Source organism: Mytilus californianus, unplaced genomic scaffold (genome assembly GCF_021869535.1).
Source record: "Mytilus californianus isolate M0D057914Y unplaced genomic scaffold, xbMytCali1.0.p SCAF_2, whole genome shotgun sequence".
Classification (NCBI taxonomy): domain Eukaryota; kingdom Metazoa; phylum Mollusca; class Bivalvia; order Mytilida; family Mytilidae; genus Mytilus; species Mytilus californianus.
The window spans coordinates 121559125-121583988 of NW_026262668.1; the positions used below are offsets into that span (position 1 = coordinate 121559125).

Consider the following 24864-nt stretch of genomic DNA (forward strand, 5'->3'; position numbering starts at 1 on the left):
AGTGTCGTTATGCTACACTGTTTAGTATGTGTAGTTATTCTACACTGTTTAGTATGTGTCAGTATACTACACTTCCAATTTTCGTTTTTAGGATGTTTCAGCCAGAGATCTTTAGGTGTAAGCTGGTATGGTATACAGACAGATAACAACTCAGCGGCAATTTGTCAAACTATCTGCAATGCTACGGATTACTTTGCACTTCAGGTAATAGAAGAATTTGCCAAACTATCTGCAATGCTACGGATTACTTTGCACTTCAGGTAATAGAAGAATTTGTCAAACTATCTGCAATGCTACGGATTACTTCGCACTTCAGGTAATAGAAGAATTTGTCAAACTATTTGCAATGCTACGGATTACTTCGCACTTCTGGTTATAGAAGAATTTGTCAAACTATCTGCAATGCTACGGATTACTTTGCACTTCAGGTAATAGGATAATTTGTCAAACTATGCTACAAATCGTTCACAGTTTATGACCAAGCTAAGTAAAGACCCGTCTAAATTGCGTTTAATTGATAGATTCCACAACACTTACCTACCGTTATCTTGATGATATTATTTCGTTAGATAATCAAGAATTTTCTAAATATACTGCTGAAATTTACCCAAAGGAACTTACTTTAAATAAATCAAATGTAAACGCTAATAACTGTCCTTTCCTAGATTTAGACATTTCAGTTTTACACGTTAAGCTCCACACTAAAATTTACGACAAAAGGGACGATTTTCGTTCCCTATTGTTAATTTTCCTTTTTCGGATAGTGATGTTCCTTTGGCACCATCTTACTGTGTTTATATTTCACAACTCGTTCGCTATGCCCGTGTCTGTTGTGACGTTTTAGATTTTAACGAACGCAATCTATGTATTACTGGTAAATTATTAAGTCAAGGATTTCGTTACCACAAATTACTTGAAACTTTTACTAAATTCTAATTTCAAACGGGATAGCACATCCTCATTTTTACGAAGTTGTTGTTTACCGTGCCTGGAAATTTAGAAACGATCCTGGTAAACTTATCGATCCTTTAAATAAACTTATTCTAAAAGGTTACCAATTCAACACTGTCATTAGATCTTTGAATGTTATTTTTATTGGTATTAATATTGATTTTGTTATCAGTAAATTAAAAGCAAACTAAATATTATTGTTATATACATATGCACAAGGTCATGTTTTTCTCTGACTGTTTATGACGTCTTTACACTAAATCCATTGGATGTTGGATGTGTACTGATTGATAATTTAGTCTTAAATGCATGATTTTTTATATTAGTTGTTATTGGCTTTGAACTAGCTGTCAGTAACTGCTTGTACTCTCAGATCTGTACTTAGTGACTTTTGTAATCGGGATGTACAAGTACCCGGTCACGTCCACGTGTTTTTGTTATATGTATTTCTATTTGTATCCGTCTGATGAGTTAAGCCTTTTTCAACTGATTTTTATAGGTCGTTCTTATGTTGTACTGTTACACCACTGTCGCAGGTTAGGGGAGGGTTGGGATCCCGCTAACATGTTTAACCCCGCCACATTCTGTATGTATTTGTCTGTCCCAAGTCAGGAGCCTGTAATTCAGTGGTCGTTTGTTGCTGTGTTACATATTTGTTTTTCGTTCATTTTTTTGTACATTAATTAGGCTTTAGTTTTTTCGTTTGAATTGTTTTATATTTGTGATTTCGGGGCCTTTTATAGCTGACTATGCGGTATGGGCTTTGCTCATAGTTGAAGGCCGTACGTTGACCTATAGCTGTTAATTTCTTTTTCTTTTGGTCTCTTGTGGAGAGTTGTCTCATTGGCAATCATACCATATCTTCTTTTTTATATTTATATATTGTGACCTATTATTGTCTTGCTGTGTGTTTGATAGTTTGATGTGTTCCCCGAAGTATTGGCCGATTTAGACAGTTATTTAATAGTATGTTATATTGGTTTGAATTGTACCGCCTTGTATTATCAATGACTATCAGAGAGAACCGACTAAGGGCACCACCATGTTCTTGTAAGAAATCACGAGTTCATCTGAATACATTGAAGACCTTCTAGCATCGCACATGATGACAAGCAGTAACTAAGACTTTGATATCTGGTCCTTTTCAAACATATCATGAGTATTTTGTCTCGTATATTTCTTCGTTTAAGTTTATATTTGCCACTGGACGTTAAGCAACCAACAATCGATCATTCGTTTAAGTTGGATGTGTACTGATTGATATTTTTGTCTTAGATACATGAATTTGTTATTAGTTGTTATTGTCTTTTAACTAACTGTCAGTAACTGCCAGTACTCTCAGATCTGTACTTTGTGTCTTTTTTATGTGAGGAATGAATAAATACTCTGCCACGTCCGGTCTGTGTTTTTGTTAGATGTTTTTCTGCTTTGTATCGATCTGATGTGTTAAGCCCTTTTCAACTGATATTTTTTGTTTTTCTTATGTTGAACTGTTACACCACTGACCCAGGTTAGGGGAGGGCAGGCGCCCACAAACATGTTAAACCCCGCCACATTCTATATGTGCCTGTCCCAAGCCAGAAGCCTGTAATTGAGTGGTTGTCGTTTTATACTATTGGCATATTTGTTATTCGTTTATTGTTTTGCATAGTTTGTTCTTGTGTTGTGCTGTTACACTACCGTCCCAATTTCGTGGAGGGTTGGCGCCTTCAAAAATAACCCCGCCACATTTTTTATGTGCCTGTCCCAAGTCAGGGACATGCAGTTCAGTGGTTGTCGTTGGTTCATGTCTGTTATATTTGTTTTTTCGTATATGTTTTTTCTCAATTGAATTGTTTCATATTTTTCATGTCTGGGCCTTTTATAGCAGACTATACGATATGAGTTTTTCTCATTGTTGAAGGCCGTACGATTGGCTATAATGGCTTACATCCACTTCATTTGGACTTTGGTGGATATATAGTTGTCTCATTGGCAATCATTTGAATTTATTTTCAGGGATCAACTTGTTTATGCAGTTATAATAATTTTGTGAACACATCTTGGTTAACACCGGAGTCAAAATGTAACACTGTTTGTCCTGGTAATGGAACTGAGCAATGTGGTGGGAGTAACAGTATAAACGTCTACCATAGAGGTAAGATCAAAATAACTAATGTCTACCACAGTGCTGAGTGAAATAGCATGTGGGAGGAAAAACAGGAGATAGTTATTTACTATTGGTCAAATGAACGAAATTTAGTATCACCAAAACATATACTAGATAGGATTGTGTATGTGTGTGTTTTGTGTTGTAGATTCATTAACATACATTTCATATAGCTTTCATGTTCTATCAACTTTCTAAAATGGTACTGCGTATATCATCAGATGCCTACATATATTAACTTCCTCAAATTTAAGTAGCATGTCACATTTTAACTGAGATCAAAGCGGAACAAATATTATTTTTTTTCTGATTTTAGATAGATATACGTTAATAGCGAATATAAAGAAAATATTGAGTACAACTAAACTCCTACCTCACCTTTTTTTTCATTCCGACAAGTAAATGACTCAGGCAGAAACTTAATGTTGGTTATTGCTGTTTATTATTTAAGTTCATGGTGACCTTATACAGTACCCAGCCGACTCTTACCCCAATTTACACTGTGCAATGATGAACTGCAGTAGTAGTACCGAATGGACATATTTTGAACACGAGTGTCACAACAACTTAACGGCATTATGTGGTGAGTTTGTTCCTTGGGCATGTTTAACTTGTTGTTATGCTGTGAAACTCTTTAATAATTGGCAATAAGATAGTGTTGAGAACGACCTTTTTATTTTTTTTTTATTTTAAAGTTTAAAGATGGCTAACATATGTAATATTTAGTCTTCTTTAAGAAAAAAAAATCCTGGAGCTTTACATCTAGAAACAGCAATAAAAGCAAAAAGAGAGTGATCACACATTTAGTACTGAGATACACTATGTGTTGAGACAAAACAAAATAATCTACCTAGAGTAAGTAGTTGAACTCTGCAAAACGCTTCCTCAACAGTAAAAAACAGCAATTAAAGCAAAAAAGAGAGTGGTCACACATGCAGTATTGAGCTGGGTTTTTTAATTTTTTTATCATCAAAATCATACATATGCTAAAAAGAATGATTATGAATAGAAATAAGAAGAATGCTTATCAATATAATAACGTGTAATTTTATGATAATTACGCTGCAGCGGCTCTTTTCACAAAAAATCTTAAGAGTAAAAATACTCGTAAGTCATACACATTTCAGTATAACTTACGATCAATTTTAATCGTAAGATTTTTTGTGAAAAGAGTCGCAGATAAATAAGACTTTGTTTTTGCAAGTCCCAAATATTTACAATCATTATTCTGACTATCGCAATTCAGCATCTTTAGCATATAGGCCTGCATTCATGTCTTAGTACATGCAATCTGATTTTTTTACAGAATAATGCAAAGTATCACAAGATAATTTGATTATGTAAAATTAATATATATTGGCAGATTAAATGTTTTTAGCATGCTGCCAATAACTGCGTATATTTTTAGTTCTGTATTATCAAGTATTGATGAATAAAAAGGGAAGTGGGTATACTTTTATCTGTGATTTTCATGTCGGTAATACATATAGCAAATGGTTTAGATTAAATGCAATTGCTGAGCTTATTTTATTTTACGGTCTTAATATGTGCTCCACTTTTTATTATTAACTTTGAACACTTGTTACACAGATGGAAATGAAAAATGAGGTCGGTTGGTGTCGAAAGAAAAACATGTTGTATGGTCACCAATGACACAACTATCTTAAAATACAAAAGTGCCAGGGTGTGAACAACTGCATGTTAAACTCGCAACACGTGCCTGTATGTGAGTGTAGTCATGAGCCTCCATAGTGTTTGATTTTGTTTACATATCTAACCATTACACACATTCTTGTTATGCCATGTCTTTGGTTGTCTCTGTTAAACAGAGCGAGACAGGCCATATATTGACTTTTATGATTTCGGTATTGCAAGATTGTGTATCATTACATTACTTATAATATAAATTTATTCGGAAAATAAAATTTTTTAAGTATTTTTGTATCTAGAACAACAGATTTAGACAAGAGTAGCTATAATGAAAATATAATCCTGTAACATTTTGTAAGTTATGATCATTTCATCGGACATGGCTGTCTATTGTGTGACATAGTGAAAAGGTTGTCAATATTAGGAAAAATAACAAGCTGTTTTCATTTTAAGGATCGGGAGTCTTAGTAAATAAACCAGAGACATGGCTGACAGCTCAGGCATTCTGTAAAAACTATGGTTCTTTGGTTGGCATACACAACATGGTATCTAACTGTGCTGTTTCTAATGACGTTAAGCGGGAATTCTGGATTGGAGTTTATCGAAATTATGTCGATCTTGTTTTAAAAGGTAAATACTTGGTAAAGAATTATAGGGCTTGATTTTTTTATTTTGTCGTACAATTGCTTTGCTTTCAATCACCAGTTCATTAAACGTTTAACTTTTTTTCTTTCTTATTATTTGATTATAAGATCTATCTTAAATGCAGATTTATGCATTCATTCAAATTGTAAAGTTTTGAGATTTAATTCAATGGTATGCACTATTTATTAACATTGAACTTGGAATATTGGATGTCCGTTTGTTCGTGCGTCAGTTGACTTTTTATAATAACGATTTTGGGATTTTGTTTAGCAACTAATGTTTGTCTTTTAATGACTTATGACTTTTCGCTTTAGTATGTAGAAAATATATTTCATTCTATGAATGTTATCTAAAAGTAAGGTAGTCTAATACATATATGTTCAAGTGTTTTAGTAAGAAATAAATATCAATCTCATTTTAGATCTTACAGTTCAAAATCCAGTGTTTGGATGTTATTCACTTAGAAAAGAGTCCAGCAATGCCAGACCTACCATGACATATTATCCAATATCAATATGTGAAAAACAAAATATGTTTTCATTTATTTGTGAACTGCGTAAGTTTGTAATATACACATATGTTTTATTTCTGAAATTTCTCGAACTTTAACATAAGTCCTGTGCTATCCTTTACCGTCTAACTTCTGAAAACCAGATTAATTAATTAAGTTTCAAGCATAGGACCTCTCCGTTAACATCGATAGAGAACAACACCATCCTTACATAAGAAAAAAGTACATGCCCAACAACATACACTTTTGTCTTATTTAGAAAAAAGAATAAAAGGCCAGCAACATAGTTACACCTCTTTGAAAAAAGTACACGAATAACAACATACACTCTTGTCTAATTAAAAAAGGCATAAAAGGCCAGCACCTTTGAAAAAGTAAAAATATCAACATTATAGTTGCACAGATGTGAAAGAAATTGCTGGAAATTCTGTGAGAATAATATTAATATTCAAAAACGTATTTATTTACATATATAACATGTGACACATGTGAAATGCATCCAACATGAAACAAAGTACTAAGTTGAAATTATCGATTGTGGTACAAAACAAAATATAAAATGTCCCCCTAGCATGAAATTTACGTTCAAATGCATTCATTTGAGAAAGTCACAGTTAAAAGCTAACTGAAGCTTCACAGCGAGAAGAAGAGAGAATGCTTGGATCCATCTAAAAGCTTACTTGATATTCACAACGAGAATGAGAGTGAACGTTTGGATCATCAACTAAGTATATTAGAACATAATAGTCTGAATCGGGGGTCGAGTTTTTTCTCGTGAAAGGGGAAAGGGGGGGGGGGGGGAAGCGTTACATGTTCAAATAAGTTATTAAGTTATGGTTCTCGATTTCAATTAGAGGTTGCACAATAAGCTTTCGAAACCACTAGTATAGTACCATTGTAAAATTACTGGGAACTACTAAATCATTGGCATGTGTCTGCCTATGCAAAATTATAACGAAATACCAAAACATTTTTCGTTTGTTGCTATAAAACATCAGCTACATTTTAAACTGAAAAGTCGCAAGGTAACTGTTCCCTGAAATAATAAGATTATGTTGGTTATCATACTTATTCTAAATATTTTATATACGTCATTCAACTTACTGTGGTTAGTGTTTTCTATTTATATAAGTATAATTTAGTTTTGGATGTAACGCGTCTTCCGATTGGCTGACGTTGTTTTGTTTATCAGCTCATAGACATAATTTTGTCATGTGACCGCGACGTCATCAACGTTTTTTCATGATTTACTCCGGTTTAAAATGGAATTAAGAATTAAATTATAAGAAATGACTGTAATATTTTTTCTGTCTATTCGAAATAACATAAAAACTGTGGTGCACACTTTAAAACAACCCGCTACGCGGGTTATTCAGTGTGCACCACATTTTTTATGTTATTTCTTCATAGACAGAAAAAATATTACAGTCATTCGTGAAACATTTATAAAAAATATATAGGTACAAATATGCAACATAACTGTATAATTCCAAAATTGTTAATTCTCCCGGTAACATAACGCCATACAATAATATTACAGCTCCTGGATATCCAACATCAGATGGTTGTTATCTACCTCCTTCTATACCGTAACATAACGTCATAAATCAACATTACAGCTCCTGGATATCCAGCATCAGATGGTTGTTATCTACCTCCTTCTATATCGTAACATAACGTCATAAATCAACATTACAGCTCCTGGATATCCAGCATCAGATGGTTGTTATCTACCTCCTTCTATATCGTAACATAACGTCATACATTAACATTAGAGCCCCTGGATATCCGACATCAGATGGTTGTTATCTACCTCCTTCTTTATCGTAACATTACGTCATACATTAACATTACAGCTCCTGCATATCCGACATCAGATGGTTGTTATCTACCTCCTTCTATATCGTAACATAACGTCATACATTAACATAACAGCTCCTTGATATCCAACATCAGATAGTTGTTATCGACCTCCTTCTATATCGTAACATAACGTCATACATTAACATTACAGCTCCTGGATATCCGACATCAGATGGTTGTTATCTACCTCCTTCTATATCGTAACATAACGTCATACATTAACATTACAGCTCCTGGATATCCAACATCTGATGGTTGTTATCTACCTCCTTCTATATCGTAACATAACGTCATACATTAACATTATAGCTCCTCGATATCCAACATCAGATGGTTGTTATCTACCTTCCTCTATATCGTAACATAACGTTATACATTAACATTACAGCCCCTGGATATCCAACATCTGATAGTTGTTATCTACCTCCTTCTATATCGTAACATAACGTCATACATTAACATTACAGCCCTTGGACATCCGACATCAGATGGTTGTTATCTATCTCCACATCATATTGTTGTTATTTACCTCCTTCTATATCGTAACATAACGTCATACATTAACATTACAGCTCCTGGATATCCAACATCTGATGGTTGTTATCTACCTCCTACTTTATCGTAACAGTACGTCATACATTAACATTACAGCTCCTGGATATCCAACATCTGATGGTTGTTATCTACCTCCTACTTTTTGTAACATAACGTCATACATAAACATTACAGCCCTTGGATATCCGACATCAGATGGTTGTTATCTACCTCCACATCAGGTTGTTGTTATTTACCTCCTTCTATATCGTAACATAACGTCATACATTAACATTACAGCTCCTGGATATCAAACATCTGATGGTTGTTATCTACTTCCTTCTATACCGTAACATGACGTCATAAATTAACATTACAGCTCCTGGATACCCAGCATCAGATGGTTGTTATCTACCTCCTTCTATATCGTAACATAACGTCATACATTAACATTACAGCTCCTGGATATCCAGCATCAGATGATTGTTATCTACCTCCTTCAGTATCGTAACATAACGTCATATATTAACATAACAGCTCATTGATATCCAACATCAGATGGTTCTTATCTACCTCCTTCTATATCGTAACATAACGTCATACATTAACATTACAGCTCCTGGATATCCAACATCAGATGGTTGTAATCTACCTTCCTCTATATCGTAACATAACGTAATACATTAACATTACAGCCCCTGGATATCCAACATCTGAAAGTTGTTATCTACCTCCTTCTTTATCGTAACATAATGTCATACATTAACATTACAGCCCCTGGATATCACACATCAGATGGTTATTACCCACCTCCTTCTATTTCGTAACATAACGTCATACATTCACATTACAGCCCTTGGATATCCGACATCAGATGGTTGTTATCTACCTCCACATCAGATTTTTGTTATTTACCTCCTTCTATATCGTAACATAACGTCATACATTAACATTACAGCTCCTAGATATCCAACATCTGATGGTTGTTATCTACCTCCTACTTTATCGTAACATTACTTCATACATTAACATTACAGCTCCTGGATATCCAACATCAGATAGTTGTTATCTACCTCCTTGTATATCGTAACATAACGTCATACATTAACATAACAGCTCCTGGATATCCAACATCAGATGGTTGTTATCGACCTCCTTATATATCGTAACATAACGTCATACATTAACATTACAGCTCCTGGATATCCAACATCTGATAGTTGTTATCTACCTCCTACTATATCGTAACATAACGTCATACATTAACATTACAGCTCCTGGGTATCCGACATCAGATGGTTGTTATCTACCTCCTTCTATATCGTAACATAACGTCATACTTTAACATTACAGCCCCTGGATATCCGACATCTGATGGTTGTTATCTACCTCCTTCTATATCGTAACATAACGTCATACTTTAACATTACAGCTCCTGGATATCCGACATCTGATGGTTGTTATCTACCTCCTACTATATCGTAACATAACGTCATACATTAACATTACAGCCCCTGGATATCCAACATCAGATGGTTGTTATCTACCTTCTTCTTTATCGTAACATAACGTCATACATTATCATTACAGCCCATGGATATCCAAAATCTGATGGTTGTTATCTACCTCCTTCTATATCGTAACATAACGTCATACATTAACATTACAGCCCCTGGATATCCAACATCTGATGGTTGTTATCTACCTCCTTCTATATCGTAACATAACATTATATATTAACATTACAGCTCCTGGATATCCAACATCAGATAGTTGTTATCTACCTCCTTGTATATCGTAACATAAAGTCATACATTAACATTACAGCTCCTTGATATCCAACATCTGATGGTTGTTATCTACCTCCTACTATGTCGTAACATAACGTCATACATTAACATTACAGCTCCTGGGTATCCGACATCAGATGGTTGTTATCTACCTCCTTCTATATCGTAACATAACGTCATACTTTAACATTACAGTCCCTGGATATCCGACATCTGATGGTTGTTATCTACCTCCTTCTATATCGTAACATAGCGTCATACTTTAACATTACAGCTCCTGGGTATCCAACATCAGATGGTTGTTATCTACCTCCTTCAGTATCGTAACATAACGTCATACTTTAACATTACAGCCCCTGGATATCCAATATCTGATGGTTGTTATCTACCTCCTACTATGTCGTAACATAACGTCATACATTAACATTACAGCTCCTGGGTATCCGACATCAGATGGTTGTTATCTACCTCCTTCTATATCGTAACATAACGTCATACTTTAACATTACAGCCCCTGGATATCCGACATCTGATGGTTGTTATCTACCTCCTTCTATATCGTAACATAGCGTCATACTTTAACATTACAGCTCCTGGATATCCAACATCAGATGGTTGTTATCTACCTCCTTCAGTATCGTAACATAACGTCATACTTTAACATTACAGCCCCTGGATATCCAACATCTGATGGTTGTTATCTACCTCCTACTATGTCGTAACATAACGTCATACATTAACATTACAGCTCCTGGGTATCCGACATCAGATGGTTGTTATCTACCTCCTTCTATATCGTAACATAACGTCATACTTTAACATTACAGCCCCTGGATATCCGACATCTGATGGTTGTTATCTACCTCCTTCTATATCGTAACATAGCGTCATACTTTAACATTACAGCTCCTGGGTATCCAACATCAGATGGTTGTTATCTTCCTCCTTCTATATCGTAACATTACGTCATACATTATACAATTATGGCCCGTTGAAAAGGTAAATATCCAAAATTGTCAACACGAGAAGGTTATTTTACTGAGGGCGCAGCCCGAAGTGAAATAACTTTTAAGGGTTGACAATTTTGAATTTTGGATATTCATCGCTTCTAAGGGGCCACAATTGTTTTATTATACCGAACTAACAATGGAAGGGCATTTTGAATCATTGTAAAAGCACTTACCCTTACTTGAGTCAGTAGCAAACACAAGTTGCCGTTCAAAAATACATATAATTTGTGTCTTAGAATTCTCGTATGTACAACAAAGGTAGATTATTTTTGTAAAATATTGATGTTTGAAAAGGACCGTTATTAGAGATATCATCGGCACAAGATTCACATCAAAAGCCTTATTTCCTCTTCTCTCGATCAATAGGCTTCCTGTAACTTGAACGTTGCCATTTTGTTTATTTACGTCTGTGACGTCATTTTCATGGGTACAAATCAACAAACTAAAAAGGTTATTCGCCGGTGATTAATAGGGTTATTCAACGCTGGTGTAAATTTTTAGGGTTATTCGTTTTTCCTTGCAATTGAATGAAAATTAACTGAATTGTTCCATGTCACGTGATAACATTTTACCGAATAGAATTGTTTGAAATATATGTAAGGTATAATAATAACATTACAGCCCCTGGATATCCGACATCAGATGGTTGTTATCTACCTCCTTCTATATCGTAACATAACGTCATACATTAACATTACAGCTCCTGGATATCCAACATCAGATGGTTGTTATCTACCTCCTTCTATATCGTAACATAACGTCATACATTAACATTACAGCCCCTGGATATCCGACATCAGATGGTTGTTATCTACCTCCTTCTATATCGTAACATAACGTCATACATTAACATTACAGCTCCTGGATATCCAACATCAGATGGTTGTTATCTACCTCCTTCTATATCGTAACATAACATCATACATTAACATTAGAGCCCCTGGATATCCGGCATCAGATGGTTGTTATCTACCTCCTTCTATATCGTAACATAACGTCATACATAAACATTACAGCTCCTGGATATCCAACATCTGATGGTTGTTATCTACCTCCTTCTATATCGCAACATTACGTCATACATTAACATTACAGCCCCTGGATATCCAACATCAGATGGTTGTTATCTACCATCTTCTATATCGTAACATAACGTCATACATTAACATTACAGCTCCTGGATATCCAACATCTGATGGTTGTTATCTACCTCCTTCTATATCGTAACATTACGTCATACATTAACATTACAGCCCCTGGATATCCAACATCAGATGGTTGTTATCTACCTTCTTCTATATCGTAACATAACGTCATACATTATCATTACAGCCCCTGGATATCCAAAATCTGATGGTTGTTATCTACCTCCTACTATATCGTAACATAACGTCATACATTAACATTACAGCTCCTGGATATCCAACATCTGATGGTTGTTATCTACCTCCTTCTATATCGTAACATAACGTCATACATTAACATTACAGCCCTGGATATCTGACATCAGATGGTTGTTATCTTCCTCCTTCTATATCGTAAAATAACGTCATACATTAACATTACAGCTCCTGGATATCCAACATCAGATTGTTGTTATCTACCTCCTTCTATATCGTAACATTACGTCATACATTAAAATTACAGCCCCTGGATATCCAACATCAGATGGTTGTTATCTACCTTCTTCTATATCGTAACATAACGTCATACATTATCATTACAGCCCCTGGATATCCAACATCTGATAGTTGTTATCTACCTCCTTCTATATCGTAACATAACGTCATACATTAACATTACAGCTCCTGGATATCCAACATCTGATGGTTGTTATCTACCTCCTACCACATCAACAAGTACAACCACACAAGGAACTCAATTAATACAAGAACAAGATGACGAGGGACTTAAAATTGGTAATATTTTTGTACAGACATATTTTGGTTGCAGAATGTAAAATAAATAATTGTTGTGGTGATTGTACATTGTTTGCTCCAGAAAGTTTCTGCTACTTTAAAATCATTAGAACATCAACTACATGTATATCTTTACTAGCGACATGCATGAACTCCTCAATAATGATATCTCAACTTATTCATTGATTTATAAATGATGATAGTCAATTAAACTTGTAGTATTATATTAAAAAGACGTCCTTGGAGCAATTTTAAATGTATGTACGCAGTAAAATTAAACACTAGTATATTATTTTCATTGCGTTTTAAAAATAAGGGGGGAAAACGCACAATTTGCAGTAGCTGTTATAAATATTGTCTGGTGGTCTTCAAGCAGTTACATAAAACAATAATAAAGGATTTACTTAAAATAATTTTCGCTTTCATATTATTTCAGTACACTTTATACTAGATTGCCTACGTTCTAATTTGCCTTTTATCTGTTTAAAACTGTTGGTTTACTTTATTCCAGGATTGTTTATAGCATTAGGAATTGTTTTACTGGCTACAGTTATCGTCATATTAATATTAATTGCAAGAAAAAGGTGAGTAATAGCAGCACTAGTTATACTTATAATAGAAGCATCGACTTTCATTTAGAAGTAGAAATTATACTGAATATAAGTTGAAAGTTTTAAATCATTGTTGTATAAAGTGTAAGCATAGTTTATTAAAAAAATTGGTTATGAATAACTACAAAAATAAGTAAATACGAAATATGCAAGTAATTGAAAAACTTAATTAGGAAACAAGAGCAGTGCTCTTATATGAATCCATCTCTCTTAGTTCAGAGATGGATGGAGTTATTCATAACGAATTTTTTAATAAACTATGTTTACACTTTATAAACATAGTTTATTACCCATCTCTCTTAGTTCAGGGGCCTCGGTGGACGAGTGGTCTAAGTAGTCCAACTACTGTATCACTAAATAGTCAACACTGAGGTTGTGAGTTCGAATCCCGCACGGGGCAAGTGCACTCGACTCTAATCTTAATTGACTAGGATTGTCAGTTTTCCTACCGAAGATCGGTGGTTCTCTCCGGACACTCCGGCTTCCTCCACCAAACAAAAATTGACCGCCACGAAATAGCACAATAGTGTTGAAAGTGGTGTCAAAACACCAATCAATCAATCAATCAATCAATCAATCTCATAGTTCAAATATAAAATTACAAATCTATATTTACATGCTGAATGGCAAACGAACAAATATGAAACAAAATACATTTAATATATATTATACACTAAATAAAGTTCATTAATGGATATAATAACTTTTGTTAAACATAACTTTACTTACAGTTTTTGGGGAAAATATTCTCTTAGAATTAACGACGACTACAATTGTTAGAAATTAAATAATGAGATGTCGAATTACAGTTTTAGATCAAATCCAGAACAACTTAGGCAAAATATTTTATTAGCTGCACTAGCCAATGTCAAATTACGAAGACGAGATAGAGATGGTAACCCTGAGTTGTCAACACCACAGAATGCCGAAACATCTGCTGCATCCGTTGAAGGTGGAGACAAAAATCCAGAGTATGCAGTTGTCAACAAACCTGGAAGACGACAGTCAGCACCTGCACCAAGTTATAAAGTTTATACTAAACCTGTCACGTCACTCAGCAAGGAATATAAGGAAAGCGTGCCAGTGTCAAATAATGGGTACGATAAAATGAACTTGGATAATCCTATCGTCGAATCAGAGAATTCACAAGAAAATGACAACCAAGTTCCTATAACTTCTATTTTGAAATTGAGTGATAGCTTATCAAGCGAAAAACTGTCCCCGAGACATGTCACCATTCAGGATGAAGAATATAATAGAAATAATGGACGATATGTATATGATTCGCGCCTTTTAAGCATTCCAAAGAAAGTAATTCCGGTTCCTCCACCGGTTGTTAAATATCCTCCTGAGTATACTAGTGATAGTTATGAACATATTGGAACAACCTTGCTTTAATGATAAGTTAGCAACATGTGCTGTTTAATATTTGTATTTAATACAAATACATCAATTTATCAATTAAGCACTATACAATGTAATAATAGGAGGAGAATTAAGAAAGACGAGCATTATCAGATATATTTAATTATCCAAGAATCGAAAAAAGGGATTAATTAGAATTACACATTTTTGTGTGACATATGGACATTGTAACTTACGTATTATGATAATGTATCTTATAGCCAGAAACACAAGTTGTAAATATATAGTTTTATGGAATATATTAAATCAAGTGGCATGGTTACTAGCAATGTAGTACATGACATCTGGAATATACGTACATTTTATCAAAGATCTGCAATGAACACCGAATGTCCTTAGATTTACAAATGTACGTATTACATGCCTAAACTAATTAAACGAGTTTTAAGCACTCAGTCATCCCTTATTTATTCTTGATTCGTAGAATAAAAATGTACTAACAGGAACGGATAATAATATTGACACAAATGGAGCACTGTATTATTTATGACAGACAAAAATAACATGGGTGGAAGTAAAACAGTATTTAAAAAAAACTGCATCAGACTGTTTTTTCAGATATTCGAAACAAATTGAAAGTACTTGACCTTTGATGTACAATTCATGACTCCTCACACATTTATGTGGTAGCTACACTTCGAAGTAGGTTTACTATGTCAAAATAAGGGAAACTCTCTAAAAATATAACAGACTTTAATGCGCTTGTGTGTGTATAAAAATAAGTACAACGATCTCCATCGAAACCGGGAGAGATATCAGTTGCTTTGAACCAAAAGGCATCGTCTCTGCAGTAGTCGTCATGGCCAATTAAGTGGTTGTAAAAATTGATTAAAAAAACAAGGATTGGTTTTTGTAAGTCAGACGCGTGATCTGTTTTTATACACAGGACACATTGGTGGCTCCCAAATCAAAACAAATAACCGACCACATCAATATGTAGTTAAAGAACACTGAAAACCAAACATTTCAAAATTTTTTGCCAAATCTGACTATGGGTATTTGCTCCAGGGATAGAAACATTTTAGTGTTTTGAACGGATTTAACTTTTTGTGAACAATGAGTATACAAAAAAAATGACTACATCAATATGTCATGTCGGCACGGAGTACAGACTACTTGGGTGGTGTTCCTCTCGGACACAAAACGTGCACCAGTGGTAGTATCTACAAATTGGTTGTAAAAAGTTATCAAAGATACCAGATTTGCAATATGAGTACACCAGACGCGCATTCAGTCTGCACAAGGCTAATCAGCGGCGATCAAACACACGTACTAAATGCGATAATATATAGACACATCCAGTAAGATTAAAGGTAGTATCCAAGTGCTGCGTGACATACGTCTAACGTTGTTAGTAATAAAGTAACTTGCATTTTTTGGCTTTGAATGTTCCTGGTGAAGGCTAAACCAGAAAAGTGCTTCGAATGCATACAATTTATTAAGTGTTGTTTTCATATTGTTTTATTTAGAACTGGGTCGATACGGCTGTTGCTAGATCCAAGGATATCATCAGCTCGGTAGTCAGTGACTCGAAACTGACATGCCTTTCTTAAATGGTCCGTTCATAATTTAGAAATTATTAAGAGACTAAGGTTTCAAGTCCCTCAAGCAAAGTTGGCCATAGATGATTTCGTTATTATTTGATCCAGGAAACTGCTTTGGACGCATAACATGTATATGGTGGGTTTTTTTTTCATTTCTTTTTAAAATTATCCACCAGTCCATGATGCTAACTGAGCAGTTTTTGTGATAACACTTGTGTTCTCTCTTGTGGAAATCACTGCATTGAAAACAAGCTCTTTTAAAGGAATATTTATCAAGATAATTATTTTATATGTATAATCCTGTATGATTATTTAATTATTTTCATATACTCAACAAAGTAAAATTCATTATTCGGCGTCCTTACGTTTGCTAGCATTTATATGTACAAATGTCGTGTATTTGTCTAATGTTATGGTAAGAGTCAATATATGATAGTTCTACTTTCTTATTGTATTCCTACTTTCTACATTTACTTGATTGACTTAATTTATTATGAAGACTTTCTATAAACGGTTCATTATTAATAGACAGTTATCGTTAACTACTCTTAAACTACAATGCACCATCAGAAATGAGACAAGTGAATATTATATCCCTATTTTTGTTTTAAATAATTGCTAATTGGATCAAGGAAAACATTGCTGTGAAAGTCATGTATTTATTCTGATTTATCAAATTTAATAAATCTCTTCTTTTATTGCGTCATTGATTCCACAAATGTTTCCGTTGGAAGTTGATTTGAAATAACTTGTATCGTGTTTCTAAAACAACATTGATAATTTTGAATAAAACATATGGCGGAAGTGGAGCAGGAACTGTTTACCCTTCCCGAGCACCTGACTCCTTCGTCTGTTTTTTTTTGTATGATTCATGTCATTAAATCATTTGTTTTGTTGACTTATTTGTCATTTCGTGTTTTTTTGTAGACATTGTGTTGTACATTTTCTTCAACTTATTAAATTCCCGTCGATTCTCTCTGGGCACTCAACCTTCCGCCAATAAAATCTGGCCTCCAAGATATATCCAAGAGTGACGAAAAGCGGTTTCTATTGACACTTTGGTATTTTTAATGAATTATTTCCATTCCATCTCGATAACACGAAACACCGTGAGAGTTAGGTTTTGTTTTGGTTAGACGATTTTTCAATTTTTTTTTCTCTGAATCTATAAAGCAAACAGTTTCAAAATTCATATACATGATGGGTGTGGGACAATCTACACAGAATCCTCATTTAAGTCTAATAAGCTGAAATGCTTTTCAGCAATTTATTTGAAACAACTTGGAACTTGGGATGTCCCAAGTCAGGAACCTTTAATTCATTGGTTGACTTTTGTTGCTGTGTAACATATTTTGTTTTCGTTCATTATTTTGTACATAAATTAGGCCGTTAGTTTTCTCGTTTGAATTGTTTTACATTTGTCATTTCGGGGCCTTTTATAGCTGACTATGCGGTATGGGTTTTGCTCATTGTTGAGGGCCGTACTGTAACCTATAGTTGTTAATTTCTGTGTCATTTGGCCCTTTGTGGAGAGTTGTCTCATTGGCAATCATACCACATCTTCTTATTTTTATATTATATAACAAATATGTTGTATAGATTAAATAGCCGAATGGAAAGCTATTGATTTTGTATTTTATCATATGCATAGGTCTGAAGATGCATACTTTTGTCTCAAACGAAAAAGAGAACTCATTCTTTATGATAAAATGGTAAATTGCATTCAAAATATTTTGATGGAACATGAAGACAATTTCTTCTATGATTTGTATATCTAGAAATATTTGAATGGGATTGCTCCGTTTTAATAATTGCCCTTGGTTACACTTCGATAATCCATGCTGCCTGCACTTCATTCGTAGCCTATGTAAACACTAGGTCGATTTCACTGTTGTCCATGCATGCGCTATACACCGATACACATGATGCAGGATTCCTACAAAATAATACAGCATTAGAATTTAAAATTGGAAATGCTTGGGTTGAGAAATATAAGGATTAAATAATTATTTTTCTTCAGGTTATTGGTGGGCAGTCACGCATGGTTAAATCTATCATTTAAGAATAAATTGTTGAGGATAGTCTTTTAATCTACTACTCAGCAGGGGCGGATCCAGCCATTTTTAAAAGGAGGATTCCCAACCCAGGATAAAGGGGGGTTCCAACTATATGTCCCCCTTCAAATGCATTGATCGTCAAAAAAGGGGGGTTGCAACCCCCGGAACGCCCCGCCTGGATCTGCCACTGCTCATTAGTATAAACTTTCTTTGTGAATTCAGCCCTGGTATTCAATACTGTCCAAAATACGATTGAAAGGATTGTGAACAGTAATCCCCGAAAATGGACACGTATAAACAGTAATAAAACTAAAAATTTACTCTGACTAACAATTTTATCATGTCATCACTTTTATGCCAGTTTGATTTCTGATTTCCAGCAAAGCATATTTCACATAACGTAGAAATGACGGATCATGTAAAAAGTTGTATCATCGTTTTTGTAACTATCTATTTCCATATACGATTTCCACTTAAAAGGAAATGTTCATATCATAACCATTTATGGTAAATACCTGAGAAAAGATAACAGTATATCTCTCAGGTAAAAATATAAATTCATGTATGGGAGATCGTCCGACACATTTATATATCGTGGAAATGGTGAAATTACATATTTAGAGATATTACGAAAGATTTTTTCACTTTGACCCCTCTCCTCTGTTGACGGAATACACATAGGTAAAAATGAAGGGGGATTAATTGAAAAAACTTGCTAAACTTTCAATTAAAAAAAAAAACTTTTAACACATACACTTACTATGTGATTATTTGTGTAATTCCGGTCTAAATTATATGTATTATATTGATATGCAGATCGAACATTGTTTGGCTAAAGGTGTATGTACAATTTGCCCTGCATGTGTTTCACTCACAGGGTCAAAATGTGAAAGTTGACAAATCCTGAAAATTGATTATTGAAGAGTGTATATCATATGCTTTAAATATTGATACAAAATTTAACATACTTCCATAAAATCAAAATGTATTTAGCTTTATATATTTATGTTGAAGGCATTTTATAAAAATTGCAAAAATTTATAAATTTTTTTGACAAATTTTGCATCGAAAGACATCACCATCGAAATTGAAAAGATGTGTAGTCAAAAAGACAACACATAGCCTTACTTCCAACATAAATTTAGTTTTGTTTAACGATGTCCTTCTTATACAATTTGCAAAAATCTCTCGTAATAGCCATTTTTGGATATCCTCAGGTGTTTATAATTTGATGACCTGTTAAGAAATAAGCTTATTGTTGGAATTTTTAAGTACACACACTGGGCTGTTACAATAGAAATTTTAGTAAAGATTTAAAGACTTGTTCAAAATGGTCCTGGTGTGAAATAAATTCGGGATTATTTATCCCTACTCCTTTCAGATGAAGTATATGCTTAGTTTGTGGTTTCAACCTTTAAAAACCCTAGGTATTTCTATGAATGTCAGTCAAAGAGTTTGCACATATCAAAACATATAACTAAATTAAGAAAATAGAATAATTTATCGTTCTTTACGACAGACAAAAAAAACTTATCTATAAGGTATTCAAGCTACATGCCAACATATATCATGTTCTGTGTTACAGCTCTATATGGAGCCGAGGGAAAGTAAACTCTACTAGCGAAAGCTATATTGCCTAGTTGGCTTAGTGGTTTGGCGAGCTGGACCCAGAATCATAGATTCAAATTCCACTGAGTGAAGGACAAGCTACCCGCTTTGCAGATCTAACTATGTTGGGCTAAATTCTACACGATAAATATATATCTAATATATTTTGTATGTCCCTTTCAGTCATAAAGCTCCCCAGTATTTATAGACCTATTGGATCTTGTTGTCATAAAGCTCCCCAGTATTTATAGATCTATTGGATCTTGTTGTCATAAAGCTCCCCAGTATTTATAGATCTATTGGATCTTGTTGTCATAAAGCTCCCCAGTATTTATAGACCTATTGGATCCTGTTGTCATAAAGCTCCCTAGTATTTATAGATCTATTGGATCTTGTTTTCATAAAGCTCCCCAGTATTTATAGATCTATTGGATCTTGTTGTCATAAAGCTCCCCAGTATTTATAGACCTGTTGGATCCTGTTGTCATAAAGCTCCCCAGTATTTATAGATCTATTGGATCTTGTTTTCATAAAGCTCCCTAGTATTTATAGACCTATTGGATCTTGTTGTCATAAAGCTCCCCAGTATTTATAGACCTATTGGATCTTGTTGTCATAAAGCTCCCCATTATTTATAGACCTATTGGATCTTGTTGTCATAAAGCTTTGTTTGAGTGTTTCTATTGAAGGTAAATTCAGAAATGTGCTTCGGACGCACCAACATAAAGTGTATTTTCATCTTCTTAAATATACATAATGGTCTAAATTAATAAACAGTTTCCTTTTGAATTTTGTTTTTTCCCTCACGTAACTAGCTTCTTATGTAGGGTTTTCAAATAAAATTTTATTGTTTCGTATAAGGTTGGTCAAAGATGTTTGTGTTTATTCGTATTCTTACATGTATCACTTGAAACAATACATGATGACATCTTTTTAAACCGGCGTTATATGCTGTCGAAATCATATTGCATACACAAAAACACGTATTTTTTTTAATGTAGCTGAAATATTATTGTAAATGTGAAAAAAGCTATGAAGAGTGAAATAATTCATTCCTTTAGTGAGTCAATTTTGTCAAAAGTAGCCGTCCATACAACTATAATCATTCCTATTTATAGAAAATTGTATCATAACATCATTATCATATTGCTATATGTATCATGTTTATCATCAGTTGACTTTAGAAACAGTTAAACATGGATTTCTTTGGGATCGCAACAATTCCAGGATGGCTTGTCACGATCCTATTATTCTTCATGACAATGTGTTTGTAAGTATCATGTAAAAAAATCTACTTTTAGAATTATGGCTTTGGAACAACATTAACAAGTTCATTTACCTTTTTTGTTACAAAATGATATAAAACCGCCCTATTACCTGCAATCGATATAGGATCTGTCTTCCTGATTGCTGTTAAAACAATTATTTTGGGCAAACAGTTATTTTCTAGGCGGTTTTGGTTTTGCTCATTGTTGAAGGCTTTATGGTGACGTGTAGTTGCTTACCTTCTACGTCATTTGGTCTTTGGTGGAGAGTTGTCTCATTGGCAATCCTACCATATCTTTATTTTTATAGTTAAGATATATCATTATGCTTACAAGTAATTGATTAATGAGCGTTTTAATGAACAAAGTTAACATGTCTGTTGTCGTTTTATTAGAAATATATATGGCGATACATTATACAGCATGCACCGTCGAACGCGGACATCCCGTGATGCATTGTGATCAACGGGTAACTAGTACAATACAGGATTGCAATATTGAAATAAATAGACACCGCATGTTCAAAATAAAAAATAACCAAAATAACAGGATGAACATTGGGAAATATTAAGTATTGAAATAATCAGCAGCCTATTTCATTTACGAAACGATGAACAATCTAAATAGAGCATAATTCCCGTGTCCAAGCTAGAATGGAAACAAAGAAATGAAAAGAAAATTAAAAAAAACATCATCCTGTTACTTGACAACGGCGATGCATGATCATAGACGTCGGGTTTCAAACAAAATGAATAGAGTCAGTTGCATGGTACAATTCTCGAGAATAAAGAGAAAGGTTATCAAAAAAGAAGAGTAACATGGAAAATGGTGTGTCTTTTGTATGGGTTTAAAAAAAAGGGACCTTTTTGTTCCAGATTCTTCGTATAATAATCCTTTCTTTAAAAGAAAAGTCCTCAATTGATACGTTATGCTCGTGCACGTTCACACTATACTGACTTCATATACATTAGCGTGCTCCTTACGCAGAAACTGCTTCAACAGAGTTAAGAGGAGGAAAGATTGAAAATGACACTCCGTAAATTTTATGGACACCATCATGAATTGGTTGATCTATACGATGTGTCTGTATCTAAACTAACTAATGACATTTTTACAACGTCTTAGATTGTGGTTTATCATCTATATCGTCTGTCTGCTAAGTACCGAACGTGACCTATTTCTGAATATGACTGTTGTACCGAGTGTAAATTTGAATTGCTATACGACGTTTCTCGGTATTTTGTACATCCAACATTCATGTATTTATTTTTTATGTTTCTGTTATGGTTTCGGTTGGATAATGTGTTATGCCTTATCGTTTGTAGTCCAAATAATTATAAAACTGCCTTTTAATACCATCATTGTCATGAAAATTGTTTTGACTGGTTTTGTGAAAATAACTGTATAAAGTTCGAGATTGCATGTTCGTTACGTTAGTAAGTGCGTCACTGTTTGTGGTGTCTGTCGTTGATGGAAGATGTTCGTTGTTGTTCTACGGTTTGCATGTTGTGTCGACTATTATATTATTTGTTTGTGCGTTTCTCTGTGATGTGTGTTTATGCTGTATTTCTGTCACGTAGTGTTGTCATTTTAGCGATATTTTTTAACATTTTCATTTAAAGCGGGAGGTTGGGCTAGCCATAAAACTAGGTTTAATCAACCATTTTTTCTTAAAATGTCCTGTACCAAGTCAGGAATATGACAGTTGTTATTAAATAGTTCGTTTCTATGTATGTTGGCGTTTGTTTTGGTTGCACTCCAGTGATCCTGTAGTTCCTTTGTTTTCTTCTTATGGTTGATGTGTTTCCCTCGGTTTTAGTTTGTAACCTGGATTTGTTTTCTATAAATCGATTAATGACTTTTAAACACCGGTATACTACTGTTGCCTTTATTCATCACGAAAACCAAAACAAGTGACCAACACAAATCCGTCTCTTCTACTTCAAATCCATAACTATCTAAATTCGGCTTATGGTGCTTCTGTAATGTTTGATAGATGAATTCATGGGAAATAGATCATGTATTATTGTTTGAAAAAAAGAAAGATTTTGTTATTGAGATAACTGTTTTTGAAATATATATTGCTTAGTAGATTATTTTTTTTTATTGTAGGTACTCTTTATACTGCCAAACATTTTTCTGGAGACTTGGTATTCCTGGGCCTAGGCCAACTTTATTCTTGGGCAATTTTATGCAATATATGAAAAAGGTCAGACGCAATGTTTCTAAAAGAATCCTACTTAATGAAAATGTATGAAAAGTAACAAGACAGGTGAACGAACAAACTTGTTACATGTGTATATGAACAGGACAAGTGAAAAAATAACAAGATAGGTGTACGAACAAATTTGTTACAGGTGTATACGAACCGGACAAATGAAAAGTAACAAAACAGGTGTATGGAAAACTTTTCACATTTGTATACGGACACAAAACAAAAGCTAAAGCTTTGGACGATACGAGCACTCATCACAATTAGGTGGCCCGGAAACGTAAACGTATTCAGTTTTAAGTGCGCTACAAATTATAATACCCTTGAAGAAATCCGATATTGAGACAAAATTCAGGGTCAAGTTCGCCAAAAAAAGACGTGAAGCACATGTTATCTCCGCTTAATTATCAAATATTCACAATTGCCTGATAACGACCAACTATATTATGATGGCTAAACAAATAGTGATTACGATCTCAGGTTAGGTTGAATGTAGTTTTGTTTAAGCAGTTGTGTAAGTTATTGTGCTCTTTCGATGAAGTCTTTGTAGTGGAGATGAGCTCTTAAGAAGTTAGCTACGTTATATATGTTCTTTTCGCAGGTATATAATACGAGCTATATAACTACTCATAAAAAGAGAATTAACTTAAAGTACATATTTTGGTATTTTTCATGGGTCAAACTCAAAACATGAAAAAATTGAACGTGTCCAGTCTTTCCTCACAACAACAAAATCAACGATTCTGGTAGTAGTGGTTGTTTAGATTTCGAACGTGTTTCATCCTTTTAATTATTAATATCGACATTTTAGGTTTTTGAAAAATAATATTGTGCTGACAGTTGATGCAACACTGAAAGGTGTTTTTTCACTGAAAAAAGAACTTAAAGATAATTCCAAACAGAGTAAAGTATTTCTGTTCAGCTCAATATAGATAAAACGGATTTCGTCTATTTTAGGGTGTGTTACAAGCAGACATTGAAAATGTGCAGAAACACGGAAAGTTTTTTGGGTATGTTTAACAGTAAATATTGCAATAAATGAAGATATATGCTGACATATGACAGCTTACTTCGATTAAGGAAATTGCTTTAGATAGAACATAATGATAACCAAAGTTTG

The 24864-nt window shown here is 33.9% G+C and overlaps 2 protein-coding genes across 2 annotated transcripts in view; both read left to right on the forward strand.

The window, feature by feature from the left end:
* Positions 1-230: 230 nt before the first annotated feature.
* LOC127728710 (uncharacterized) lies at positions 231-15453 on the forward strand. Its single transcript, XM_052236347.1, has 8 exons — positions 231-260; positions 2950-3088; positions 3552-3683; positions 5204-5380; positions 5817-5951; positions 12909-13022; positions 13534-13606; positions 14443-15453. Exons 3-8 carry the CDS (start codon positions 3608-3610, stop codon positions 15029-15031), a joined length of 1164 nt encoding a protein of 387 aa, XP_052092307.1. The 5' UTR covers positions 231-260; positions 2950-3088; positions 3552-3607; the 3' UTR covers positions 15032-15453.
* Positions 15454-21390: 5937 nt separating this feature from the next.
* The window catches only part of LOC127728701 (cytochrome P450 3A24-like), a 30293-nt gene continuing 26819 nt past the window's right edge, over positions 21391-24864 (forward strand). Inside the window, exons 1-3 of the mRNA XM_052236333.1 lie at positions 21391-21537; positions 23645-23741; positions 24702-24754. Coding sequence (XP_052092293.1) covers positions 21464-21537; positions 23645-23741; positions 24702-24754 — 224 coding nt within the window. The 5' untranslated portion in view covers positions 21391-21463. The remainder of the gene's footprint in view (positions 21538-23644; positions 23742-24701; positions 24755-24864) is intronic.

Excerpts from the sequence above, each read along its gene's own strand:
- LOC127728710 (XM_052236347.1), top strand. The coding sequence starts at position 3,608 with ATGATGAACTGCAGTAGTAGTACCGAATGGACATATTTTGAACACGAG. Across the intron at positions 3,684-5,203 it reads CAACTTAACGGCATTATGTG|GATCGGGAGTCTTAGTAAAT; the intron begins GTGAGTTTGTTC and ends TTTCATTTTAAG. Across the intron at positions 13,023-13,533 it reads TGACGAGGGACTTAAAATTG|GATTGTTTATAGCATTAGGA; the intron begins GTAATATTTTTG and ends ACTTTATTCCAG.